We start from the raw sequence: 27,749 nt of genomic DNA, 5'->3' as shown, positions 1-27,749 counted from the left end.
GTACCTGTCCCAACCTACAATCCACCCACTGCTTTCCTGCAATGTTTACTACACATACGATGTCCTAAATAAATGTTGGTTATCTGTTGAATGAATGAAATTTCTCCTCACTGTCCCACTCAGATTTTATCTCTAACTCAATTCCTATAGTTCTTGTTTCTACCTACCAGTGATTTTACCTGATTTGTTCTTTCAATTGCCTTTATGAAAATTTCCATGCAGTGTAAAATTTTCAGTTGTAAAAATAAATACAAGAAAAGGTAGAAACAAGTGTTTGTTTTGGGGGGATGGGGGTGGAGGGCAGGGGAATTTCATGAAAGAGAATTCCTTAGCAAGGTTTTGAAAAAAGTCTAGCTGGAGAAGGAAATGAAATGATAGAATAGTACATATACACAGTGGCAAGGAAGAGCAGCATGGTGTATACTGGGAGCACTCTGAATATAGGTTTACCTGGCTATCAGAACATAGAGCATTCCTATGAAATCTTTCGTAAGCCAATGGCATAGAGTAACAAACTTCCCCTTCCAAAAGTTCACATTACACCACTTCACATTTAGGAAAGATCTACCTTGTGATAACAGCTTTTTTTATGAAAGCAAAAATCCAGGCAGCCTGGGTGGCTCAGCGGGCTTTATAAAAAAAAAAAAAAAAGAAAGAAAGAAAAAGAAAAAAAAAAAAGCAAAAATCCTTTTCAGATTTCTTGCAGTTAGCAGGCACTAATGTAAGTCTTCCCTACATGTGAAGTGATACGACACAGACTTCCAGAAAGTAAGGAATACCAGTGTGTGGGATTTTTCACCCTTATTATGGTTCCTCTTTCTGAAGTTTCAGTTACCAGAGGTCAACTGCATAAGGAAACAGATGGTCCTCCTTCTGACGTATGGTCAGAAGGCCAGTAGTAGTCCAAGGCTATATCACAATGCCTATGTCATTTGCCTCACTCATCACAGACATTTCATCATCTCACACCATCACAAAAAGAAGGGTGTGACTACAATACAATATTTTATTTTTTTATTTATTTATTTTTTACAGTACAGTATTTTAAGAGACCACATTCACATAACTTTTGTTATGGTATGTTAGAATTGTTCTGTTTCATTATTATCTTTTTCAATCTCTTACTGTGCCTAATTTACATATTAAACTTTTTCATAAGTATTTATGCATAGGAAACAATATAGTACACTTAGGGTTCAGTATTATCTACTGGGAGTCTTGGAACATATCCCCCACAGATGAGGGGAAGGGTGGTACTATAATTGTATATTACTGCTGACACATAAAGAGAGGGTGAGAGAATAGTCTCTACAAGGAGTCTGGACTTAATTTTGATACTGTTTGATACTGTAGGATCTACAGAGCCAAAATCAGAAGAGTGACTTATGCAAAGTTAGTAGGTTGGCTTAAGGCTGGAATTTAAGAGAATTCTTATTTGATGACCTTAGCTTTCTCAGTAGCAAACGAAAAGGGGAGAAATAAGGAACATGAAGATAATGATAAAAGATCAGAAAAGCTTCTATAAGTGATGAGAGAGAAAGCTGACCAAAGACAAAGCCAAAAGACCCAATTGGAAATTAAAACATGAATTTTAGGGGCACTTGGGTAGCTTAGTCGGTTAAGCATCCTGCCTCTTGATTTCAGCTCAGGTCATGTTCTCAGGGTTGTGAGATCAAGCCCTGCATCGGGCTCTGTACTGAGCATAGAGCCTACTTAAGAATATCTCTCTCCCTCTGCCCCTTCCCCCAAGCTCGCTTGCTCTCTCTCAAAAAAAAAAAAAAAAAAAAAAAAAAAACATGAATTTTAGTGACAGCACTGTGTATGTTCATGCATTTTTCTCCAGCCATGCTTGTAGATTTGAAATGGGGCGGGGGGGGAGGAATAGAAGGTTTGATTCAGGCTTAGGCTTGAAAGTAAGGCCAAGGATGCAAGGGAATTAGAGTGTTGGTGAGAAAGGAATTTAAGCAGTCACTAATAGGGTCCACACTTCATAAGGAAAGAAATCAGGCCAGGAAGATAAATTAGGAAAATAAACTGGTTAGAAGATGCAGGCCTCGGTGATTGTGGTACATGTGAAAGGAATGAGGCTGTGACAGAGTTGCTGGAGTAGGAGGTGTGCTCAGAGAACAGGATATTGAGGCTTTGAGGGTCCTTTTGAGGTTTAGGGTTTTGTTTCTTTTGCATGGTGTTAAAATAGCTAGCATGATTACAGATGTTGGGACGAAAAGAGATGAAAAAGGAGGTCCTTCATTGGGACATTAGCTAGAAGAGGAAGAGTGTATCCTCATGTTATTATGTGCCTCAAGCTTGGAAGGAGAAGAGTTATAGCCTACAAATAACATTGAGGAGTTAGGGAAATGCTCGTGCTGCCTTCTGTAGAAGATGGGGGTGGAAAATAAACATCACCTCCTACAAGGCTTCAGTACAAATAAGGTCCTCATGAGATGGTGGTTTTGGTTAGGCATTGAGCGGAGTGTTGTTACATGAAGAGGTTGAGACTGTAGGAGCTTACTTAACTCTCTGGGATCTGGTTTTAGGTGACGTGGTCCAATTAGTTGGGAAAAAGAGCAGCAGCAGGAGAATGAATCAGAGCAAGGTGGAATAGAACAATAGGAAAGAGCCTGCCAGGGAATCCGAGAGGCTAGATGACCAGGACCTACCTGCATCTTAGTCTTTTCCTGTGGATTACAGCAATAAGAGGTGTGCATAGAACTGAATGCCCTGAAGATTTCCAGTATGGATGTGAAATAATTAAGCATTCTATCTAAGGCCAAGGTAATACAAGACAGCTGCTCCAGCTGTCTCTACTACTAGGAGTACAAGAGCAAGGTCATGTGTGTCTCGACTTCCACATCCTAGGAGGCCCTCTGCTTGATCATCTGTGTTTCTTTCTCTCTGTCTCAGACTTGATCTTTACTTTCCCTAATCTTGTCACCATGTTTCAGAGGATAAATGTTCTTCCTTCTGTTGAGGGACTGCCAAACCGATAAAATGGAGTGGAAAGTATAGAAAGTTCCCATATACCCCCTGTGTCACACATGCACAGGCTCCCCCATTAACCACATCTCCCACCAGAGGGTACGTTTGTTAAAACTAATGGACCTACACTAACACATCATTATCAGCCAAAGTCCATGATTTTCATTCAGGTTCACTCTTGGTGTTCTATACCCTGTGGGAAATTGTTTAATGATACAGAGTTTCACTTTTATAAAAGGAAGAGAGTTCTTAGAGATTTGATACAATATGTTATGTATTTAAGACTACTGAACTCACACTTAAAAATTGTTAAGATAGTAAATTTTATGTTATGTGTATTTTACCACAGGTTTTTCTTTTTTGAGAGAGACCAAGTGAGGGAGAAGGGCTGAGGGAGAGGGAGAGAATCTCAAGCAGACTCCACATTAAGCATGATGCCCAACACAGGGCTTGATCCCACAAGCCTGAGATCATAACCTGAGCCAAAACCAAGAGTTGGATGCTTAACTGACTGAGCCACCCAGGTGCCCCTTTACCACAGTTTTTAAGTGAATAAGTGTTTCAGCCCCCACCTCAATTTTTATTAGATCAAGCCAATTATTTACATATTAGTATATTTAAGTAAAGTTGATTAGTATTAAGAAGAATATTTTCTGCTTTTTAAATTTCATAATACAGGAGCATTTTACCATGAATTTTCTGCAATAGCATTGATGAGCCCATTCAGTCATTGTGGAAGCTAATATGATTTAATAAAATTAAGATATAGGTTTATGTAGTAATTAATTTTTACTTAACAATTTTAGGCAAGTCCCTTTTTTCCCTACTTGTATTTCTGCTTATTTAAGCCGTTTTTGCTTATACTGTAAGTCTTGAGATATATCTTATCTGTTCATCAACAAATAGCATTTATTGATATTATTTCAAGTTTATATTGTATTAAACATATTACCTTAATAAATTTATTCTATGAAAATACTATGTAGGACATTTAGTTTCATCTTCTGCATGAGCCCTTTTCATTATCTCAAATGATATATATATCCTTTTATATTTTTATAACAATTTATTAATATATTAAAATAATGTGTTAATATATAATAATATAGCCTAATTGTTACTATAAACATAGGTATAAAATATAATTTTTATCATCAAGAAGCCTGCAGTTTTTAGTGAGAGAAACTAACACATATATTGTTAAATGCAATATAAGGCAGAGTGACAAAGTATACAGTAAATGTACAAATAAAATTGTATGGCAGTTCAAAGCAGAAAGGAAACCAAGAAAATAGGAAAAACTCCTTAAAAGAGGTAGCATGTGAACTAAGCTTTGAAAGCGTAGTAGGATTTTTCCAGTAGGGGGGAAATGGGATGATAGGATGTCAGATATTTTGACTTCAATAATTTTGAATTGTGTTTTATCATTAAAGACCATTTTAAAGAGCACTACCTTATTACGGAATCTTCATTAGAAAGGCATTTTTTAGTGCAACCACTTTATAAAACAGACTGGCAATTCCTCAGATGTTAAACAGAGTTCCATACAATCTGACAGTTCCTCTGATATACCCAAGAGAAATGAAAACAACTCATTGTGGGGGTGCTTGGCTGGTTCCATCAGTGGTACATGTGACTCTTGATTTGAATGTAAATTCAAGTCCCACACTGGGTGTACAGATTACTTAAAAATAAAATCTTAAAAAAAAAGAAAGAGAAAACAAACACTTATACGTGACTTTTCATTGCAACCTTAATCATAATAGTCAAAACTCAAAACAACCCCTATGTCTGTCAGCTGATCAAATGGATAAATGTGGGACATCCATAAAATGGAACATCATTCAACAATAAAAAAATGAAGTACTGATCAAGCTAAGTGAAAGAAACCATCACAAAAAGCGGCATATTATGTGATTTCCTTTCTGGACATTCATATAAGTTCAATCTATAGAGACAGAGAGTAAATTAGTAGTTGCCCAGGGCCAGGGGTTGGAGAGAAAAGTGGAGTGACTACTGATGAGGTTTCTTTCAGAGGTGATAAAAATGTTCTAAAACAGATTGTGGTGGTTTCACAATCTGAATACACTAAAAAAAACATTGAATTTTACATTTTAAATGGATGAATCGTATAGTGTGTGAATTATATCTCAATAAAGTCGTTTTTAAAAAGCATTTTCTGGTATGCCTGGATGTCTCAGTCCATACAGCATGCAACTCTTGATCTCAGGGTCATGAGTTCAATTCCTTTGTTGGGCATGGAGCCCACTTTAAATTAGTTAGATAGATAGATAGATAGATAGATAGATAGATAGATAGATAGATAGCATGCACACACGCACGCACGCATCTGGGTGGCTCAGTCAGTTAAGTGTCTGACTTTTGATTTTGGCTCAGCTTATGATCTCAGGGTTGTGAGATTGAGCCCTGTGTCAGCTCCAGCCTGCTTTAGATTCTCTTTCTCTGCCTTTCCCCTCTCCCCCCGCTCATGCTTACATGTGCGTGCTCTCTCTCTCTCTCAAATAATAATATCATTATTAATTAATTAAAAAACAAAATTCTGTTAAGCCAATCAAATTAAGTCTTTGGACAATTTTCTATACAGTTCATTCTCTCATTTAACAGATACTTGTGTGTCTACTATGTGCCAGGCACTATTCCAGGCAGTTGAACTATTTTTATTACTTTTCACTTGAATTTTTCATAAAATTATTTTCCTTGGTTATTATTCTCTCTTTATATATTTTACAATGAACATGAATTATAAAACAAGTATAAAAATTATAATATCCTATTTTTTATTAATCATAATGTTAAAATGTGTATAGTGGCAATTTTTTTCATAAAATCCAATTTTTTCAGGATCAGATTTTACATATCTAAACTATGTTAAGGGGTGCCTGGGTGGCTGCCTCTTTTAAGCATAGGGACTCTCTGTTCCAGCTCAGGTCATGATCTCAGAGTTGTGAGATAGAGCCCTGCATTGGTCTCTGTGCTCTGTGCAGTCCACTTGGGATTCTTTCCTTTGTCCTCTCCTTCCCCTTCAGTCCCTCCCCTCCAGCTCATGTGCAAATGCTGTCTCTCTCTCTCTTTCTCCCAAATAAATAAATAAAATCTATAAATAAATAAAACTGTTAAGAATTAATTTTTGTGAGAATTAATGTAGTCAAAAGCAATCAACCATTTTAGGCAGTGAGTTACTTTAGCCACTTTTTTTTTAGATTTATTTGTGAGGGAGAGCAGGCATGCATGCCCAAGAGTGAGGGGAGAGGAAGGAGGGAGATCTTCAAGCAGACACCCCACCTTGAACACAGAGCCCCTGGTGGGGCTTGATCTCAAGACCCATGAAACCATCCCCTGAGCCAAAACCAAGGGTCAGTACCTAACAGACTGAGCCCTGAGGCATCCCTTTAGCCACTTTTATGCTTATTATTGATACCAATACTATTCATTATGGATTGGATTTAAAAACTTACAGAATTTTTCTTTCTTAGCTAAACCAAGAGAAAATTTTGAGCATTGTCCTCCAGCTCTGCATTACAGTTTAGGAAGTAAAAGTCTTCAAGGTCAAAATGTCCTGCTTTGGGGTAGGCGAGAAAAACAAGACTTGATAAGCAGAAGCACAGAACCATAAAAGTGAACAGTGTTGGGGCACCTGGGTGGTTCAGTTGGTTAAGCATCTGCTCAGTGGGAAGTCTGCTTCTCCCTTCTCCTGCTCTTGTGCTCTGGCTTCTCTTTCTCTCCCTCCCTCTAAAAAATAAATAAATAAAATCTTTAAAAAGTGGACAGTGTTGAGAACATGTCTAGGTAGTGGAGCAGAACAAAATGTTTGGGGCTGTAGTGAACTACAGGACAGCACCCTGTAGTGACTACAGGGGCTGGATTTTGGCAGGCCTTGGATACCATTCTGTGAAGACTGAATCTTAATTCTGTATGCAATGTGACCTTGAACCCACTACCCCCTTTTTTCTGATCCTAAAATTAATTCAAGATCAGCATAGAAAATTTATAAGAACACATGAAATTACAAAGATGAAAATATTACCCATCAGAGATAATTACTGTTAAATTTTTGAAATGTATTTTTCCTATTTTTTCCAGTTCATTTTTTACACAGTTGAAGCCAAATTACATACACAATTTTTATTCTGATTTTTTTTTTTTACTGAGCATTATAAGCATTTTCCACACTATTAAACACTTTATCATGTTATTTTAGTAGTGCCGTACATAATCTTCTTTCATGAATGGGATATAAATTAAGTAACAATTCTTCTGTTTTGGATATTTGTCCTGTTTTCCCTTTCCCATTATGAGCTCTTTCCCATGAACATATGAATGTGAAGTACAAGCAAAGTCTGTGATGATGTATGGTAGGCAGCTGGAAGTTTATGTCTGACCTGAGCAGGGTAGTCAGGATGGCATAACTAGATTTTTTAATAATCCACATGGACATGGACAGGCAATTAAAGCCAGAGATAGCATATAGAACAAAACACAAAGGCCTGAGGATAGAACCCTGGTAGACAAAGATCTAATTAAGGAAAATGAGTGCAGAATTTTCGGGAACATGATATCACAGAAGCTAAGGAAAAACCTCCAGGGGAGAGAGTGTCCAGCTCTGCCATAGTGTGAGAGCAGAGTGGTGTAAGAGCTGCTCTCTTTGACAATCAGCAAGCCTGGTGAACCTTTTTTTAATTGAGGCATAATTGACGTAACGTTATATTAGTTTAAGATATACAAAAAAAAAAAGATATACAATGTAATGATTTGATACTTGTATATGTTACAAAATGATCCCTGCAATAAGTTGTCTGCCACCATTCATGGTTACAAAAAAATTTTTTTCTTGTTATGAAAACTTTTTAAGATCTACTCTTAGCAACTTTCAAATATGCAATACAGTATTATTAACTACAGTCTACATTATATCCTTGTGACTTATTTTATAACTGGTAGTTTGTATCTTTTGACCCCCTTCTCCTGTTTCACCCACCCTCTAACCCCTTGACCCTACCCCTACCCTTTGGCAACTACCAGTCTTTTCTCAATCTATGAATTTGGGTTAGGTTGGTTTGGATTTTTTGTTTTTTTAAGATTCTACATAAAGGTGAGATCATACAGGGGTGCCTGAGTGGCTAAGTCAGTTCAGCGTCTGACTCTTGATCTCAGCTTAGGTCTTGATCTCAGAGTCGTGAGTTCGAGCCCTGCATTGGTGCCTGAGTGCCACAGTCAGTTGAGCATCTAACTCTTGGTTTCAGTTCAGGTCATGATCCCAGGGTTGTGTGATGCAGCCTCAAGTTTGGTTCTGTGCTCAGTGAGGAGTCTGCTCGAGATTTGCTCTCTCTCTCTCTCTCTCTCTGCCCTTCCCTGTCATGCTCTTGCTCTCTGAAATAAAGAAATATTTTTTTAAAAGGTGATATCATACAGTATTTGTCTTTCTCTATCTGACTTATTTCACTTATAATGACCTCAAGGTCCATAGATGTTGGCACAGATGGCAAAATTTCCTTCTTTTTTGTGGCTGAATAGTATTTTGCGCGTGTGTGTGTGTGTGTGTGTGTGTGTGTATGCATGTATGCACCACATTTTCTTTATCCATTCATATGTCAGTGACAGCCTGTTTCCATATCTTGGCTATTGTAAGTAATGCTTGTTATTATAAAGAATTTTTGCTTTCGTTTTCTATAAAACCCAATAGTGGAATTGCAGATCATATGGTAGTTTTATTTTAAATTTTTTGAGGGACCTCTATACTGTTTTCCCTAGTGGCTACACCAATTTACATTCCCACCAATAGTGTACAAGAATTTCCTTCTTTCCACATCCCTACCAGTGCTTATTATTTCATGTCTTTTTGAATCTACCCTTTCTCACAGGTACAAAGTGATATCTTATCGTGGTTTTGATTTGCATTGCCCTAATATTTAGTGGTATTGAGTACCTTTTCCTGTACCTGTTGGTCATCTGTATGTCTTTTTGGAAAAATGTCTCCTCATTTCCTCTGTCCATTCTCAGGTTGGGTTTGTTGTTGTTGTTTTTACTATTGAGTTATATGAGTTCTAATTTTGGATCTTAACCCCTTATTGGATATATGATTTGCAAATATTTTCTCCTATTCAGGAGACTGCCTTCTCATTTTGTGGATGGTTTCCTTTGCTCTTAGTTTGATGTAGTGCTATTTGTTTATTTTTGATTTTGTCAAACCTCAAAAATCATTGGAGTCAAACCTCAAAAATCATTGTCAAGACCTATGTCAAGGAGCTTACTACCTGTTTTCTTCTGGAATTTTTATGATTCAAGTCTTATGTCCAAGTCTTTAATCCAGTTCGAGTTAATTTTTGTGTATGATGTAGGATAGTGCTCTGATTTTATTCTTTCGAGTGTTGCTGTCCAGTGGTGAACTTCAGAATGTAGTTTCATTATAGTCATAGGAGCACAAACCAAGTTTCAAGGGGTTAGGGAGTGAGCAGGTGGTAAAGCAGCAGAAGTCTTAAGTGTAAGTGTTCTTTTGGGAACTTTGTTAATGAAAAGGAGAAAAGCGAATTAAGTGAAAGGGGGAAAATAGGAAAAAAACAATCGTTTTGTGTATTTATTTCTAGGATTGAGACCCAAACATGATTCTAGGTTGGGGGAAAGAAACAGTGCAAGAGAAAATAGGGATAGAAATATTTAAAACAAACCCATGATTGAACCCTTTTCTGTTATCTCAAAGAAAAGAAGAATTTTCTGTCCTGAAATCTGTTTACTGGTTTCAGAAGAAATTCTCAGGCTTTTCCTAATCAAATGCTATTTCCAAACATTGTGGCTTAGAAACTAGTTTATACCCAAGTCTTATTTTATCTTAATGAAATGAGGAAGTAACCGTAGTATTGATTTTGGACCTTACATGTTTGCTTCATTTCATTCTAGTGAGTCATCATTAGAGCATTAAAATAAACTCATTTAGTGACATTTTCTTTCCAGTTAAAAGTTTATACATTTCCTTATTCACAGACTGCAACTACATTTCAATAGCAATTTCTGGGAATTTTCTAGTGCTGGTGTCTAAACATAAAATTGTTAACATTTTCCAAAAAAAAAAAAATTTTGTTGGGCACCTGAGTGGCTCAGTGGTTGAGCATCTGCTTTTGGCTCAGGTCATGAACCTGGGGTCCTGGGATCTAGTCCCACATTGGGGTCCCAACAGGGAGCCTGATTCTCCCTCTGCCTATGTCTCTGCCTCTCTCTGTGTGCCTCTCATGAAAAAATCTTAAATAAATATTTAACTTTCAAACTACCTCTGAAGTAAGTTTTTATACCATTTTATAGATTCAGGTGACATGTTTACCACTCTGTAGCTGACTACAAAACATTTCATAAAAGTGGAAACTTATATAGAGGAATGTAATTTGTTCCACATCATTCAGTGTTAAAATTAGACTTGAGGGGCACCTGGGTGGCTCTGTTAGTTACACATCTGACGCTTGGTCTCAGCTCAGGTCTTGATCTCAGGGTTGTGATTTCAAGCCCCACATTGGGCTCCCACACTAGGTGCAGAGCCTACTTTAAAAACAGAAAAAAGTTAGACTTAAATCCACGTAGATGAAATTGGGTGGTAGGAAGAGGACAGAGCATGTTTGGAAGGCACCCCAAGGGAGAGAGCATCCTGAAGGCTGGTGTGTAGTGTAGGGACATGGGGCCCAGGTAGGGAATAGTGGGTAATTTAGTTTAGTGAAGTCAGTGAAGATAAATAATAGGGCATCAAATTTGAGAATTTAAGGGCAGGCCAGAGAGGGCTGAGTATGTAGCTGAAGAATTTGGCATTTAATTTACAGACAAAATGGAGTCATGCATTTCCTCATCTAGGCACTGGCTAACAGAATATGTGATAGAAGAAGCTGTTTATAGCTGTTATTTTTACACATGTTTTTAGACAATTTAGAAAGAACAAGAAAGTTCTTTTGTCCAAAAGTAAGGCATTTTGGGGGCACCTGAGTGGCTCAGCAGTTGAGTGTCTGCCTTTGGCTCAGGTCATGATCCCGGGTCCTGGGATCGAGTCCTGCGTCAGGCTCCCTGAGTGGAGCCTACTTCTCCCTCTGCCTGTGTCTCTGTCTCTCTGGGTGTCTCATGAATAAATAAATAAAATCTTTTTTATTTTTGAAAGAGCAAGTAACCTACTGACTTGGTTTCTTTCTTGCCTTTTTTTGATTCTTAAGCTCTTTTAATTCATTTTTCTTATTCTTGCGTAATTCAAGTGTCTTATTTAGAAAGGGTACCTGAATGATCACTTTTTGCTCTGCTTTGCTTCGTTGTTGTTTTGTGTTTTCTTAGTCTTTGCACGTCTGACAGAAGATTTTTTTCCTCCATACATATGCATAGTTTGGGCTGGGTGTGGAACCCACAGTTCACATCTGTAGACATTTGACTCTTTCTCTTTAGTAGTTCTTCCTGGCAGCACCAAAACATGCTTAAGTCTTGCATGTCAGTTGAAATCTTCTTTCTACCCCAAGTCCCCATCCACCTCCACCCTCATTTTCTCTACTTTATTACTACTGTCTCTACTTCCTATAGTAATCTGCCTTCCACTCTCAGCCTTGCACTGAAACTATACTTGTGGGTGTTATCAGTGACTTCATTGTTGCTTCCTTTTCGTCATTATCTTACCTGACTTCTCTGCCACATTTGATATTCTTGGGCAACACTTTCTTTACAATCCTTTCCCTAGTTTTGGGGACAACATGATCTCCTTTGCTTCTCCATTTACCATGTGGTCTCCTTTGCTGCTCCCTTCTCCTCCTATACCTTCATATCAGTGTTTCCTAGAGTTCCAGGCTCTGCCCTCTCCCCTTCCTTCTCTACCCACTGTCCCTGAATGGCCTTATCCATTCCCATGATCTCAATGATCACTAAGTCACAAGGACTTAGCATTTATGTTTTCAGCCCTGTCCTCTTTTTTGAGTCCTAGGTCTCAATATCTATCTACTTACTAGACATTTCCAAATGAGGGACTCTCAGACTCCTCAACCTCAAACTGTCCAATTTCCTTCAATGTCTAACAGTACCAGCAGAATGAATGAATGAGTGAATGAGTGAATGAAAATCCTCTGTACTCAGTTTTTTCCACTGAATGTTAGTAGTGTCCACCCAGTTATACAAACTAAAAATACCTCTCAAACGTGAGAGATTCATGTACACTTAGTGTTGTAATTAAAAGTCACAGTTTTATAGATCTAATTTATCCTTGGAATCTTAAGATATTTATTTTGCTTCAGTTCCCAAAGGTTTATTTTCTCACGAATCTCTAGCTCTTAGAAAATAGAAACCTCCATTGATTGTTGAAGAAATTCTCTACTTATAAATTTAATCATTATTTCTCTCTGGGGGGGGTGGGGGCAAATGTCAGTAGCCTTAGAACTACTTATATTCTTAATAAAACAACTTCTAAAATTTATTATGAGATCCACTATCAACCAGGCACTGTTCCAAACACTGTGTGTAATTATTCACCTAGTTTCCAAAAACTCTCTTGAGATGTAGGTACTATTACCACCCCTGTTTCATGGAGCAGGAAACAGAAATGCAGAGACGTTAGGGAATGTGTCCAGTGTGACAGGTGGCAAGTATAGCAGAGGCAGGATTTGAGCCCAAGCCGACTGCCTCTGGATACAAGCACTGCAATAATATTGTCTGGCAAAACAGCTTGCATTCCTCACAGCAGTTTTTGATCACTGTTTCCAAAAAGTTAAAAATACTTCAAATTACCAAGACATGGAATAATGTTAAATATATGTGTAGGGTATACATATGCAAGTTATTCTTAGAATATTAAGTACTGTAGTTTGCTGGCACAGTAGGTCACAGAAAATGGATCCATAATTTTCACTTTCTTTTATATTAATTTTTAAAGACTTTTTAGAATTTTTTTTTTACTCTTGAAGAATAAACCATGGCGATAGCAACAGTTATCTTCTTTTAAGTCCTTTGCTTATGTATTTCACAATCAGCAACTTTATCATTTATCTTAGAAATACTTGGCTTTCCACAGTATCAACACAAATCCTATTCTCTTACTTTGTTTCTTGAAAGTGGTTAAGCAACCATATAAAACTCATAGGAAATTAATGACTCACATAACGGAAAACATTACTAATGTGACTTTTGTCTCAGTTGCCAAGTAGTCTGAGTTTGTTTCCATGGTAACCCATCAGTATAACGAACTGTCACGAAATAGCTTTGCCACTTTTTGTTTGTTTGTGTATTTTGGACAGCTTTCTGGCAGCTGCTGTGTGGATGTGCATGTATATTTGCGTGCATGTGTGCACATTAAAGATTATCACAAAAAAATTCTGAGTAATTGCCTTGGGCACACAAAATTTTTTCTTTATTTAGAGAAATTGTCTGATACTCTAGGGCTATTACTCTGATGATATAAAATCAGAAAGATTACCTAAATTATCTATTTCTACTTGAATTCCTTTTAAGAAAGGACATCGCTATATTTAAGCTTATAAATTTTAAAAATTTGTTGCAAATATTGGTTCATTTGAAATGTATGTAATCATAAGAGCATCTGTCGGAGACAAAGCAGAAATAAAAGGAAAGTGGGACTACGTCCTGGGAGATGGGAACTAAATGGAATGATGGAGGAAGCCAACTCGGCCAGCGCTTGCCAGCCCCTTCTGTGGAAGGCAGTGCTCCAGGATACAGAACGGCAGACAGCCAGGCACTCAGGGAAGCAGACAGACCACGTCACACCTGACACCAGGCTTTCACCTGTAGGCTGGGTTGGGGCTTGATTCCTAGAGCAGGTAATGACTAAACCAAGAATTAAATTGGTAAATGTGGGAAGTTGAAAGGGAGAGTATATGGCATACAGAGGAAAGGAAATCTCATATGTGCATACAAAGGCATACAGAGGAGAAATAGTGTGAAGTAAATGGGGAATGATAATCAGTATGAGACAGAAAGGGTCAAGAGACCAAAGATAGGCAGGGACCTAATCATGACAGTGTTCAGTAGGTTGGAGTTAATCCTCCAAAATATGGGGAAGTGGTAAAGGATTTTTTTCTCAAGATTTATTTATTTATTTTAGAGCAATGGGGAGAGAGGGAGAGAGAATCTCAAGCAGACTCTGTGCTGAGCGGGTAGCCAGATGCGGGGCTCAAGATCATGACCTGAGCCATGACCCAGTCAGTCGGGTGTTTAACTGACTGCACCACCCGGGCACTCCATCAGTGGAGGATTTTTTTTTTAAGATTTATTTATTTATTTATGAGAGAGAGAGAGAGAGGCAGAGACACAGGAGGAGGGAGAAGCAGGCTCCATGCCAGGAGCCCGACGCAGGACTCGATCCCAGGACTCCAGGATCGCACCCTGGGCCAAAGGCAGGTGCTAAACCGCTGAGCCACCCAGGGATCCCCTCAGTGGAGGATTTTTAACAGAGGAATGACATTATCAAATTTGTATTTTAGAAGGAGCTCTCTGGTAGCAATGAGGAAGGTAGGTTTGAGTGAGGGCCATTTAAATAGGAGGCTGTTGCCATATTTCAGGGAAGACCTCTTGAGGTACTGAATTAGGGTAGTGGTCCTAGACCCAGAAAAGGGGTTGATTTAGGAATGATTGTGAAGTAGCATAGGCAAGAATTGGTACCTGGGATTGCTTATTTGTGACTGATTCGTGACATCTATTCATTCAGTCAGTGAATATTTATCTAGTGGTTACTGTGGTTGGCAGTGTATTGTCCAGAGTGTTATGCTGGGCTCTTATTTCTTGCCTTCATCATTTCTGGGTTCCTCCTCCAATAAGGATTCTTTGTTGTGTGACATCATGAGTCAATTACACTTTTCATAGCCTTAGTTCATCCCAACCTGATCTCTTGGCTCATTAGACTTTCTTATCCTCACATAAGAACTTGTTCCAGGGGCACCTGGGTGGCTCAAGGGTTGAGCATCTGCCTTCAGCTCAGGTCATGATCCCAGGGTCCTGGGATCAAGTCCCGTGTCGGGCTCCCTGTGGGGAGCCTGCTTCTCCCTCTGCCTGGGTCTCTGCCTCTCTCTGTGTCTCTCATGAATAAATAAAAATTTTAAAAAAGAACCTGTGTTCCAGAGTCTTGGCATATATGTCAGTCTGCTACTTAGGAGACAATATTCATGTGTCTGGATAGTGTCTTAATTTCCAGCAAGTAGATCTGAGCTTATTTGTGGCTTCCCTGGGTGCACCTATACAGGTCATGAAAAATATGTACAATATATACAAAAATATGCACAAAGCATTCATCCATAATATTTGATTTTATTTTTTAGCTTTATTGAAGTGTAATTGACAAATTAATTAAATATGCTTAAAAAGATGTACAACTTGATAGGGCGCTTGGGTGGCTCAGTCATTTGGGCATCTAACTCTTGATTTCAGCTCAGGTCGTGATCTTAGGGTCCTGAGATCGTGCCTGTGTTGTTCTCCACACTCAACGGGGAGTTGGGGAGTCTGCTTGAGCTTTCCTCTCCCTCTGCCCCTCCCCCTACTCATGCATACACTCTCACACTCTCTCTCTCTTGCAAATAAATAAATAAATCTTTTTAAAAAAGATGTGCAATTTGATGTTTAGATTTATGTATATATTGTAAAATGACCACAATCAAGCTAATTATATCCACCACCCCACATAATTACCTGTTTTTTTTTTCTGATGAGGACATTTAAGATCTGGTGTTTTAGCAAATTTGAAATATGCAATATAGCATTGTTAACTATGGTCACCATGCTGTACGTTAGATCTCCAGAACTTATTCATCTTGCCTAACTAAATTCTGTACCCTTTGGCCAACATCTCCATTTCCCCACTTTCTAACTCCTGGCTACCATCATCCTATTCTGTGAGTTCCACTATTTTAGATTCTACACATAAGTGAGGTCATGCAGTATTTGTCTTTCTGTGTTTGACTTCACTTATTATAATGTCTTCCATCCTCACCCATGTTATCACATTTACCTTTTTTTGTGGCAGAATAACATTGCTCAGTGTATGTGTGTGTCACACAATTTCTTTAGTCATCCCTTGACAAACACTTCGGTTGTATTCATATCTTAGCTATTATGATCAATGCTGCAATGAACATGGGAGTGCAAATGTCTTACAATGTCAATTTCATTTCCTTTGGCTATGTACTCAGTAGTGGGATTGCTGGATCATATGGTAATTCTATTTTTAAATTTTTTTTAAAGATCTTATTAATTGAGAGAGAGAGAGTACACACACAAGCACAGGGAAGGGGGGAAAAGGGAGAAGCAGACTTCCCACTGAGCAGGAAGCCCAATGCTGGAATCATGACCTAAGCAGAAGGCAGATGCTTTACTGGCTGAGCCACCCAGGCACCCTATTTTCAATTATTAAGGAACCTCCATACTGTTTTTCATAATGGCTATACCAGTTTATATTCCCATCAACCATGTAGAAGAGTTCTTTTTTATTCCACATTCTAACCAATACTTACTTCTTGTCTTTTTGATAATGTGTGTGAAGTGATATCTCATTGTAGTTTTCATTTGCATTTCCCTAATGATTAGTGATTACAATCCTCTACCTATTCGCCTTATATCTTCACTTGAGAAATGTCTCTTCAGGTCTTTTGCTCATTTTTTAATTGTGTTATGTGGAGATTTTGGTTTTTGCCATGGAGTTGTTTCTGTTTCTTATATATTTGAGACATTAACCTCTTACCAGATATATGCTTTGAAAATATTTTTCTCCCATTTCATAAGTTGCCTTTTCATTCTATTGATCATTTCCTTTGCTCTGCAGAAGCTTTTTAGTTTGATGCAATCACACTGGTCTATTTTTGCTTTTGTTGCCTGTGTTTTAGTGTTATAGCCAAAAAAATCATTGCCCAGACCAGTGTCATCAAGAAGCTTTTTCTCTATTTTTTCTAATAGTTTTACTATTTTAGGTCTTTTTTTTTTTTCTTTCTATTTTAGGTCTTACATTTAAGTTTTTAAATCCATTTTGTATTGATTTTTGTATATAGTATAAGGGCCCAATTTCATTCTTCTAATGTGAATAACCGGTTCTCCCAGCATCACTATCCTTTTTCTATTGTTTTCTTGGCATACTTGTCAAGAATTGGTGAAAGAGGGCATCTGTGTATTATGCTAAATCTTAGAGGAAGAACTTTCAGGTTTTCCTTACTGATTATGATGTTAGCTTGGGCTTTTCATATATGGTCTTTATTGAGGTAAGTTGCTGCTATACTAATTTTGTTGAAAGTCTTTATCGTGAGTAGATGTTGCAGAAAAAGCATTTATTTATCTAAATGTAGTCTTTATCTTTCATTCTTTTACTGTGGTTTATCACACTGATTTGCATAGGATGATCCTTGTAACATGTTAGGAAATTCAGTTTGCCAGTATTTTATTGAGAAGTTTTGCATCGGTGTTCATCAGGGATATTGGCCTTTAGTTTTCTTTTTTCTCTTACTTTTTATTTTTTTAATGGTATCTTTGACTTTGGTATCAGAGTGATGCTGGCCTCAAAAAATGAATTTCAAAGTGATCTCTTTTTCTGTCTTTTGGAAAAGTTTAAGGACTGTATTAATTGTCCTTTGAGTGTTTGGTAGATTCATCCAAGAAACTATCTAGTCCCAGGCTTTTTGTAGTGGTGGTGGTTCAAAAGTTTTTGATTTTTTATTCAATCTCATTTGTTACTGATTTATTCAAGTTTTCTATTTCTTCTTGATTCAATTTTGGTAAGTGTATGTTTCTAGGAATTTATTTATTGATTTCTTCTGGATTATCCAGTTTGCTAGCATTTGTTAGAATATATTTATTAATAATAGTCCCTTATGATTCTTTTTATTTTTTGAAGCAACTGTTTTAATGTCCTTTTTTCATTTTTTATTTTGTATTATTTTTTCTTAATCTAGCTATGAATCCCTTGATTTTGTTTATTTTTTTCAAAAAGCACTTATTTTTGTTGTTTTTCTATTTTTATTTGATTGATGTCGGCTCTCATCTTTATAACTTTCTAACTTCTGCTAATTTTGGCCTTAGCTTGTTCTTTTTCTAGCTTTGAGGTATAAAGTGACATTGTTTATTTAAGTTCTATCCTTTTTTTTTTTCTTAAGATTTTATTTATTTACTTGAGAGAGAACTTTGTAGGAGCACAAATAGGGAGGCAGAGCTCAGTGGTTGAGCATCTGCCTTTGGCTCAGGGCATGATCCTGATATCCTGGAATTGAGTTCCACATCAGCCTCCTTGGGGAGCCTGCTTCTCTCTCCCTCTGCCTATGTCTCTCTCTCTGTGTCTCTCATGAATAAATAAAGAATTATGGAGGCAGGGGAGGGGGAGGTAGATACAGATCCTCAGCTGAGCAGGGAGCTGGTTTGAAGTTCAATCCCAGGACCCTGAGATCATGAGCTGAGTCAAAGGCACTTAACTGACTGAGCCACCCAGGCACCCCTAACTTCTTTCTTGAAGTAAGTATTTATTGTTATAAACTCCCCTCTTAGTACTGCATTTGCTACAATCCATAAGTTATGGTATGTTGTATTTTAGTTTACACTTGTGCTGAGATATTTTTTTTTTAATTCTCTTTCGATCTCTTCTTCAACTCATGGTTATTCAAGAGTATGTTTTTTAGGCAACTGGGTGGCTCAGTGGTTAAGTGTCTGCCTTTGGCCTAGGTTGTGATCCTAGAGGCCTGGGATGGAGTCCTGTATTGGGCTCCCTGCATGGAGCCTGCTTCTCCCTCTGCCTGTGTCTCTGCCTCTCTCTCTGTATCTCTCATGAATAAATAAATAAAAATATTTTTTTAAAAAAGATTATATTGTTTAGTCTTCATGTATTAATAAATTTTCCCACCTTCTTATTGTTATTTTCTAGTTTCATTCTTTGTGTTGGAAAAGATACTTGTAATAATTTAGATCTTCTTAAATGTGTTTCTTTTGTGACCTAACATGTAATCTGTCCTAAAGAATATTACGTGTGCACTTGAGAAAAAAAGGTGTATTCTTCTAATGGGTAAAAAGCTCTGAATAGGTACATTTGTTTTATAGTGTTGTTCAGTTCTACTGTTTCCTTACTGATTTTGTCTGGATGATCTTTTCATTATAGTGAATGGAGTATTGAAATCTACTATTACCATATTATTGTCTATTTCTCCTTCAGATCTGCGAAGATACTTTATGTATCTAGGTACTTTGATGGTACTTTGGTGTTGGGTACATACACATTTATAAATGTTATAGTTTCCTACTGAATTGACTGTTTTATCATTAAACAACGACCTTGTCTTTGTTTTTGACTTAAAGTCCATTTTGTCTGATATAAATATAGCCACCTCTTTTCTCTTTTGGTTACCATTTGCATAGAATATCTTTCTCTACCTCTTCATTTTCAGTCTATGTGTGTCCTTAAATCTAAACTGAATCTCTTACAGCTAAGGTACAGTTAGGTCTTATTTGGGGTTTTGTTTTTGTTTTACCTATTCAGCCATTCTGTGCCTTTTGATTGGGGAGTTTAGTTCATTTACATTTAAAGTAATTGTTAATAGGTAAGGACTTGCTGTGGCCATTTTGTTAATTGTTTTCTATCAGTTTTTGTGGTTCTTTTCTTCTCACCCTCTCTTGCTGTCCTCCTATATGACCTGCTAGCTTTTTCATAGTGATCTACTTTGATTCTTTACCCTCTTTGTTTGTTTCTGTTGTAGGTTTTTTTCTTTGTGTTTACCATGAGGCTTGTGTAAAACTTCTTATAACAGTCTATTTTGAGTAGATAGCAACTTAAGTTCAATTACATACAAAAACTTTACACTTCTATGTCCCCCAACAGACTTTGTTATTGATGTCAGAATTTAATTCTTTTTATATTATGTATCTATTAACAAATTTTTGTGGTTATAGTTATTCTTAATATTTTCATCTTTTAACTTTTATATTAGCATTAAAAGTGATTTACACACCATTCTTACAATATTACATTATTCTGTATTTATCTAAATATTTACCTTTACCAGTGAGATTTATACTTCCATATGCTTTCATGATGGGAACGTAGGGTTATGGAGATGTATTTTTTCCTTTAAGATTTAATGTCACATCTTTTATGAAAACATTCTTCACCTCTGTTCAACACTATAATTTCTGCCCACATTTATGATGCGGTGCTAAGTTTTGTAATCTCTTCCCAAGCCCACCAGAGTTAATATTGCCTTCCTCTACTCTCTAGCCAAACTAGATCACTATTTCTATAAATATTCCTTTCCTGTTTGTTTTAAAGATTTTTATTTATTTTAGAGAGAGACAGAGAACACACACAAGCTGGGGTGGGGTATGGTGGGGACAGAGAGAGAGAAGCAGACTCCCCACTGAGCACGGAGCCTTAATTCAGGGCTCCATTTTACGACCCTGAGATCACAATCTGAGCTGAAACCAAGAGATGCTTAACTGACTGAACTACCCAGGCACCCCTGCTTGTTTGTTTTTTTAGAGAAACACTCACATACAGAGTTCACTTGACTTCTTTTACTTTTGTTACTCAGGCCAAAGCTGCCCATTTGTGCAAATGATAGCATATACTTTTTGGTATGTAAAGGCTGCTGTCTTATAAGGATGTTTTAAATTAGATAAAAGTCCAAAGAGGTGCTTCTGTAGGGCACCTGGGTGACTCATTCACTTAAGCATCTGACTCTTGATCTCAGCTCAGATCTTGATCACCAGGTCTCGAATTCAAGCCTCACAGTGGGTTCCACACTAGGCGTGGAGCTAAATAAATAAATAAATAGTTTCTCTAATTAGTATTGTTGAGGAATTATTGTTATTTCACAAACAAGTGAAAAGTAGCAGAACATAAGACAGAGTTTTAGGATTTTGCAGCCTTCCATCCTTCTGATGTTTGTACCTTTACTACGTTCAGTGGCAGAGGGGAAGTGAGCCTGGTTGACATAGTCCCTAAAAGCCCACAGAGAAGGGTAGAGTGGAGGGATAGAGCTCCCCCTGCTTGTGCTTGCTCTCTCTCTAATAAATGGATAAAATATTTTAAAAAAATCAACTCAATTAGTTTTGATTTCCATGAGTACTTTTTAGTTCCCTGTATGTTGTTTTATAGTATCCTATTCCTTCCTATACTTTTATGATAGATGAAATTTCTCTCTGAGAATCTTTTTTTTTTTCTTCCACCATAGCCTCTGTTTTTTAAAAAGTTTCCTTTTTGCTATTCATTTTGGTCTGTTTCTTCTTTTTTTTTTCTTTTTTAGGTTTTATTTATTGAGAGAGAGTGTGTGTGTGTGCAAGAGAGAGCGTGAGCCAGAGGGGAGGCACAGAGGGAGAGGGAGGAGAAACAGACTCCCTGCTGAGTCAGGAGCCCAACTCAGGGGACCTGAGTCCCCCATAATCCCAGGGCCCTGAGATTATGACCTGAGCCAAAGGCAGCCCCTTAACCAACTGAGCCGCCCAGGCACCCCCTCAGTTTGTTCATATTGAAAGACCTAACTCAAGTGCTTGCTCATATTTAGCTGTGAAGAAGTCAAAGATGCTTTGAGAGTTGGTGCATGTGGAGAGTGTTCATTGATTCAGGTTGTAGATTGAGCTGGCGAAGTCATTTTGTAACCCTCAACATTCATCTTAATAGACTTTTCTTTGGGTCTGGTTGGATTCCGTGGAGAATGTTCTTCTTACATCTTCTTAAAGAATATATCCTGAGAAGCCACGTTAGGGGAAAAAGTCTCAGCATTCAGTAAGTCATCTTTCATCCTGTGTCTAGCCCCCTACCCCACCCAATATGGTAAACCCGTGGTGCTATTTTCAATACCTGCCTTCAGGTCAGGTAATACAGAGATCCCTCTGTTGTACCTCATCAGGAGAATAAATCTGTCCTCTGCAGGGGTCAGCAAGATCTGAGGGACTCTTTCTAAAACAGTTTTCGATCAGTTCTTCTGCAATTTGTCCCTCTTTTGTTCTGTTTCAATGCTAATTTAAGATACCTGCTCTTAGCTTTCACCATTACCAGCATAATGTTCAGCTTTCTTTAATTTGCTAAGTCATTATCACTTGTTAATTCCTGACCTTTTATTTTGTCTCCTCTCTGGTTCTCTTTGTCTTGCTATATGATGCCTTAAAAATTAAATAGAATGTTTTGGGGTGAGAGCAGAGGTAAGTTAATACATGCTGTCAATCGGCTATCTTCAACCAGAAGTTTTTATGTAGGAAAGTACAGGGATTTTGTTTTTTGTTTTTGTTTTAAATGTGTGATTCCTGGTCATACATCAGTGACCTCAGTGACAGAAACAACCAAGTGCCTTGAAGCAGAGGGTGCTCCTAAAGGGCCCAGCCTTTAGTATACCTTCACACCTTCTTTGGGAGCTCCAGAGGCCATGACTGATGCCTCCATCAAGTCTCAAGGCCCCAAGATGTTGAGAGGGAAACAATTTTTTAAAATTAAATTCTAATTTTATTTTTTCCTCCTTGTTATTTTCATTGTTATTTGTTGCTTTTTTTTTTTTTCAAAAATTCATTTATTTTTTAGTATGCACGTTAGCTACTGCGTATCTTACTGAGGATGCTTCACGTTGCCTGACAAATACCTCCAGATCCATTCTTTGCCAGATAGCTCATTCTGCCTATGTTGTAACCATACAAATAAATTGCACTCTTGCTGGATACAGTCGAGGGGCACCTGGGTGGCTCAGTTGGTTGAGCATCCATCTCTTTTTTTTTAAGATTTTATTTATTTATTTGAGAAAGAGAGAGGCAGAGATAGTGGACAAGAGCAGGAGTGGGGAGGAGAGTGAGAAGCAGAGAGCCTTATGCAGGGCTTGATTCCAGTAATCTAGGATCATGACCTGAGCCAAAGGTAGATGCTTAACCCACTAAGTCACCTAGGCACCCTGAGCCACCATCTCTTGATTTTGGCTCAGGTCATGATCTCATGGGTCATGAGCTCTAGCTTCATGAAGGGCTCCATGCTCAGCCAGGTGTCTGCTTGAGATTCTCTCCCTCTGCTCCTGCCCTGACTTGCGCTTGCTCACGCACGTACACTGTCTCTCTCTTTCTTTAAGATTGTTTTCTTCTATTCATAAGAGAGAGACAGAGGCAAAGGAGAAACAGGCTCCCTTCAAAGCAGGGAGCCCAATGTGGGACTCGATCCCAGGATCCTAGGATCATGACCTGGGCTGAAGGTAGATGCTTAACTGACTAAGCCACCCAGGTACCCCATCTCTCTCTCTTTCTCAAGTAAATAAATAAATCTCTTTTAAAAATTAAAAAAAAAAGGAGGGTGGCTCAGTGGAATGACAGAATAAGTATTTGTTTACATTTCATAGTCTCTGATACTACCTGTAAACTATAAGCCCTACAAGATTAGGAACACTGTCATTCTTATCATCATATTTCAGACATCTAGCACATAGCTCACCAAAAATAAACATGTCTTATGTGCTGAATGAATGAGTAGTGAAGCTTCAATTTATATTGATTCAATTGATGAGTAATTTCACTTTTTTAAAAATTTGAGTTTCTGTGGGTAATTAAAACCTTCTAGGGATTTTTTTTTTTTTTATGATAGTCACAGAGAGAGAGAGAGAGAGAGAGAGGCAGAGACACAGGCAGAGGGAGAAGCAGGCTCCATGCACCAGGAGCCCGACGTGGGATTCAATCCCGGGTCTCCAGGATCGCGCCCTGGGCCAAAGGCAGGCGCCAAACCGCTGTGCCACCCAGGGATCCCCCCTTCTAGGGATTTTCAGATCACATTGTTAGAAGTTTGTTTTCTCCATGCCTTTTAATATATCACTTTTGCGTTATAGACCTGAGTGAAAGAGTGTGTGTACTTTTTTTTAACCTGTCATCAATAATAATTGTTTCTCTCTCTCTCTCTCTCTCTGTCTCCTCTTCAGGGAAGTGGTACAAGCCAACTGTGTTCACTGGAGGAAGAAGTTCTCATTTATGTGCAAGATGAGTGCAAGTGCCACCACAGGCATCCTGGATCCTTGTATCTACAGAGTATCTGTGAGGAAGGTATAAAAATAGCCAATTACGTCTCCCCTTTCAGAAACCATAATTAGTTCCATAGTCACTGACTCATTTTATTTAGCTCTACTTCATCGTTAGAACTGTTACATGTAATTCCACTTTACACTTGCATCAATAATTTAATTTACTGTGACAAATATGATTTAGGAAAATTTGAAGCTATAAAGTATTACTCAAGAACCTTATTTCACTATCGATTGATATACATTTAAGTATTAACTCTATTTGTATTATTTTGGGAGGCTGATCTTTATCCTGCCATTCATTAAATTTCTCTTTGTAGGCATTATTTTAGGGACTTTACATATATTATGTCTAACAACAAACGTGAAAATGGGTATTATTTTTTGCAATTTCAGGAAAACGAGGTTCAGAGGGGTTGTCACTTGCTCAAATCACATAGCTAGGAAATGGCAAAATGGGGACTCAAATACAAATCTTTCTAATTCTAAGGCCGTGTTTTGTTTTTTATATCATTTCTTTTCCACGTATTAGGTTGAAGCATGTTACCAATGATCTACAAAGATGGTAATCTCAAGTAGATCAACTTAATATATGTAGAAATATATGATCCTACTTTTTGGGGAGTTAAAAAGAGGGAATCCTTTTGTCACCACTACAGGTGAATGAAACTATTAGCTTTAAAATGTAACCTTTATGGGATGCCTGGGTGGCTCAGCGGTTGAGTGTCTGCCTTTGGCTCAGGGTGTGATCCTGAATCTGGGGATCAAGTCCCACATCGGGCTCCCTGTGAGGAGCCTACTTCTCCCTCTGCCTGTGTCTCTGCCTTTCTCTCTGTGTCTCTCGTGAATAAATAAATAAAATCTTTAAAAGAAAAAAAAATAAAATGTAACCTTTATGTTATATCTTATATACATTTTTTAAGTTACCAAAATAATACATGTACCTGTTCGAAAATTAAGGTAAGGACTCAGAATGAAAAGCAAGAGCCCGTTGCCTTGTTATTTTCCATTTTAGTCTTGTGTCCTTCTTAATGAGATAAAAAGTTGTATTTTTAATTTTCTTTGCTTTTTGAGTGAGCAGATAGCACCATGTTGTATGTGGCTATATTTTAAATTCTTACATTGCTTAATCTACTCAGTTAAGATATAGCGTAAATACATATAAACATTTTATAGGTTTTAAGCCTTTAATGATTGTAGACCTTTAGAACGGACTAACTTGGGGGCACCTGGGTGTCTAAGTGGTTGAGTGTCTACTTTCTGCTCAGGTCATGATCCTGGGGTCCTGGCGTCAAGTCTCAGATCAGGCTCCCTACAGGGAACCTGCTTCTCCCTCTGCCTATGCCTCTGCCTCTCTGTGTCTCTCATGAATAAATTTTTTAAAATAAGAAAGAGAGAAAGAAAAAAGTCTAACTTGGAGCAGCAATAATTGCATCAAAGCTTCCCTTAAGTACAATGCAATGAAAGTGTATGTGTCATTGTAGTGACCTGAGCTTGAGTCCCAGATACGTGCTTTCTAACTGTGAGACGTTAGGTAGTTCTCTCCTGACTTTCTAAAAAATCCATTTTTCCACCCAAACTATGGTTATGATAATTGCTTTCTCCAGAATTTGGAAGCATTAACTGAGATATAAGTAAAGCATCCTACCTTCTTCTCTTTCTGCTTTAATTGCTGCTGTAGCTCTTATATTGAAACTTTTATAAATGGAATTCTAGTCATGATTTTTGTAAGATGACCAGTCTTTGAATTTTAATTTAAAAAAAAATAATATATATGGGCAGCCCAGGTGGCTCAGCAGTTTAGCGCCGCCTTCAGCCCAGGGCCTGATCCCGACATGGAGCCTGCTTCTCCCTCTGCCTGTGTCTCTGCCTCTGTGTGTGTGTCTCTCTCATGAATAAATAAATAAAATCTTTAAAAATAATAATAATATATACATATATGTATGTATGTATATAAATAACATATAAATAACATTATAATATTAGTTTAGAGTAAAGCTAACTGCCAATAATAAGAAGCTCAGAGTTGGGACGCCTGGGTGTCAGTGGTTTAGCACCACCTTCAGCCCAGGGTGTGATCCTGGAGACCCGGGATCGAGTCCCACATTGGGCTCCCGGCATAGAGCCTGCGTCTCCCTCTGCCTGTGTCTCTGCCTCTTTCTCTCTGTGTCTCTCATGAATAAATTAAAAAAAAAAAAAAACCCTCAGAGTCTATTACCAAAAACCTAATTTTTTGTAATTTAAGGTAGGACTAGTTCATGTGAAATAATCCAGTTCCTCAGGTTGTGAGGTTCAGTGTATTCGGGCATGTACAATAAGCTGCTGAAGCAGATACCCAAATATGCAATGACTTAAACAGGATAAGAGTTTCTGTCTCTCTTGGGTAATAGCCCAGGGGTCCAGGGCTGGGAGAGCAGCTCTGCCATCTTCACCATATGGTACACGTTTTTAGATCCAAGAGAATTACTCCAGTCTTGGTATCTTTCAACCAATGAGAAAAGAGAAAAGGCCACATGAGAATAAAAGTGAGAACCCATAAAGAAAAATTAGAAAACTCTTCTATATAAACGTTTTCTACATTGCAAAAAAATACCTTAAGCAAAGCTATAAGAGAAAACATCTGCACATCATGTCAGAGGACTAATTTCCTTGATATAGAAAGAGCTCCTTCAAATAAATCAAGAAGAAAAGATAAATAGCCCTTTAGAAAAATAGGCAGGGGACAGAATATATATTTTACAAAATGGAAAATATAAATAGCTTTCAAATCTATAAAAAATTACTCAGTCTCACTCATGTATATTAAAACTACAAATAAGGCACCATTTTTTTACCTATAAATTTAACAAAGATCAAAAAGTTTGATGATACACTCTGTTGCCTAGGACACAGGGAAGCAGTCCATCACCTGTTAACAAATAGGTGAGTTCCTACAAACTGCCAGGTACTATTCTAAGCACTGAAAGGACAGTGGTGAACTGGAATTGGGCTCCTGCCCTCAAGGACTCTGCTTTCTGATTGGAGCTGGGAGGAAGAGTGGTAGGAAAGACAGACTAACCATGTAACCAAATAAGTGGATGTTGTAAGTGTTGTATATGAAATACAATGAGATAATAGAGAATAACTCAGGGAGAGGAAATCATCTTAGAAAATTAGGGGGAGCGGCCAGTGGAGACTTCTCTGAAAGGTAGCATTTGAAGAGGAGGCACCCATGTAAAAATCTAGGAAAAGACTATCCTAAAGGAGTAGGACCTTGTATTAGGCAAGGTTCTCCAGTGAAACAGAATCAATATAGAGTAGAGACATAGCTATATATATAGAAATAGATTTGTTATAAGGAATTTGGCATACACAGTTGTGGAGGCCAAGAACTCCCACAATCTGCCATCTGCAAGCTGGTGACCTTAGAATACTGGTGGTGTGGATCCAGTCTGTGTCCAAAGTCCTGAGAACCAGGAAACCAATGGTGTAAGTGCAAGTCAAAGCCGGAGTTAATTAGGAGTTCTGATGGTATAAGTCCTGGTCTGAAAGCAGGAGAAAACCAATGTCCCAATTCAAACAGTGAGTTAAAGAGAGAGAATTTAACCTTTCTCAGCCTGTTTCTTCTATTCAAGCCTTCAACAGATTGGATGATGCCCACCCACACTGAGGAAAGCAATCTGCTTTCCTCAGTTGACTGATTAAAATGTTAATCTCATCCAAAAACGCCCTCACAGACATAGCCAGAAGTAGTGTTTAACCATATATCTGGGCACCCCATGACCCAGTAAGTTGCACATAACCATACCATACCTGAAAGTAAAAAGGCTC

General features: G+C 37.8%; 1 protein-coding gene across 4 annotated transcripts in view; it reads left to right on the top strand.

Annotated features, from left to right (window-relative positions):
- The window catches only part of FAM102B (family with sequence similarity 102 member B), an 89,157-nt gene that overhangs the window by 20,396 nt on the left and 41,012 nt on the right, over positions 1 to 27,749 (top strand). For all 4 annotated transcript variants that reach the window (XM_038541150.1, XM_038541152.1, XM_038541149.1 and 1 more), the window contains exon 2: positions 23,841 to 23,961. In XM_038541150.1, the coding sequence (XP_038397078.1) occupies positions 23,841 to 23,961 (121 nt within the window). The remainder of the gene's footprint in view (positions 1 to 23,840; positions 23,962 to 27,749) is intronic.

The sequence above is a fragment of the Canis lupus genome, chromosome 6, assembly GCF_011100685.1.
Source record: "Canis lupus familiaris isolate Mischka breed German Shepherd chromosome 6, alternate assembly UU_Cfam_GSD_1.0, whole genome shotgun sequence".
Lineage (NCBI taxonomy): Eukaryota > Metazoa > Chordata > Mammalia > Carnivora > Canidae > Canis > Canis lupus.
Note: the sequence above shows the minus strand (reverse complement) of the source record. Positions and strands in the feature narration are given on the sequence as shown.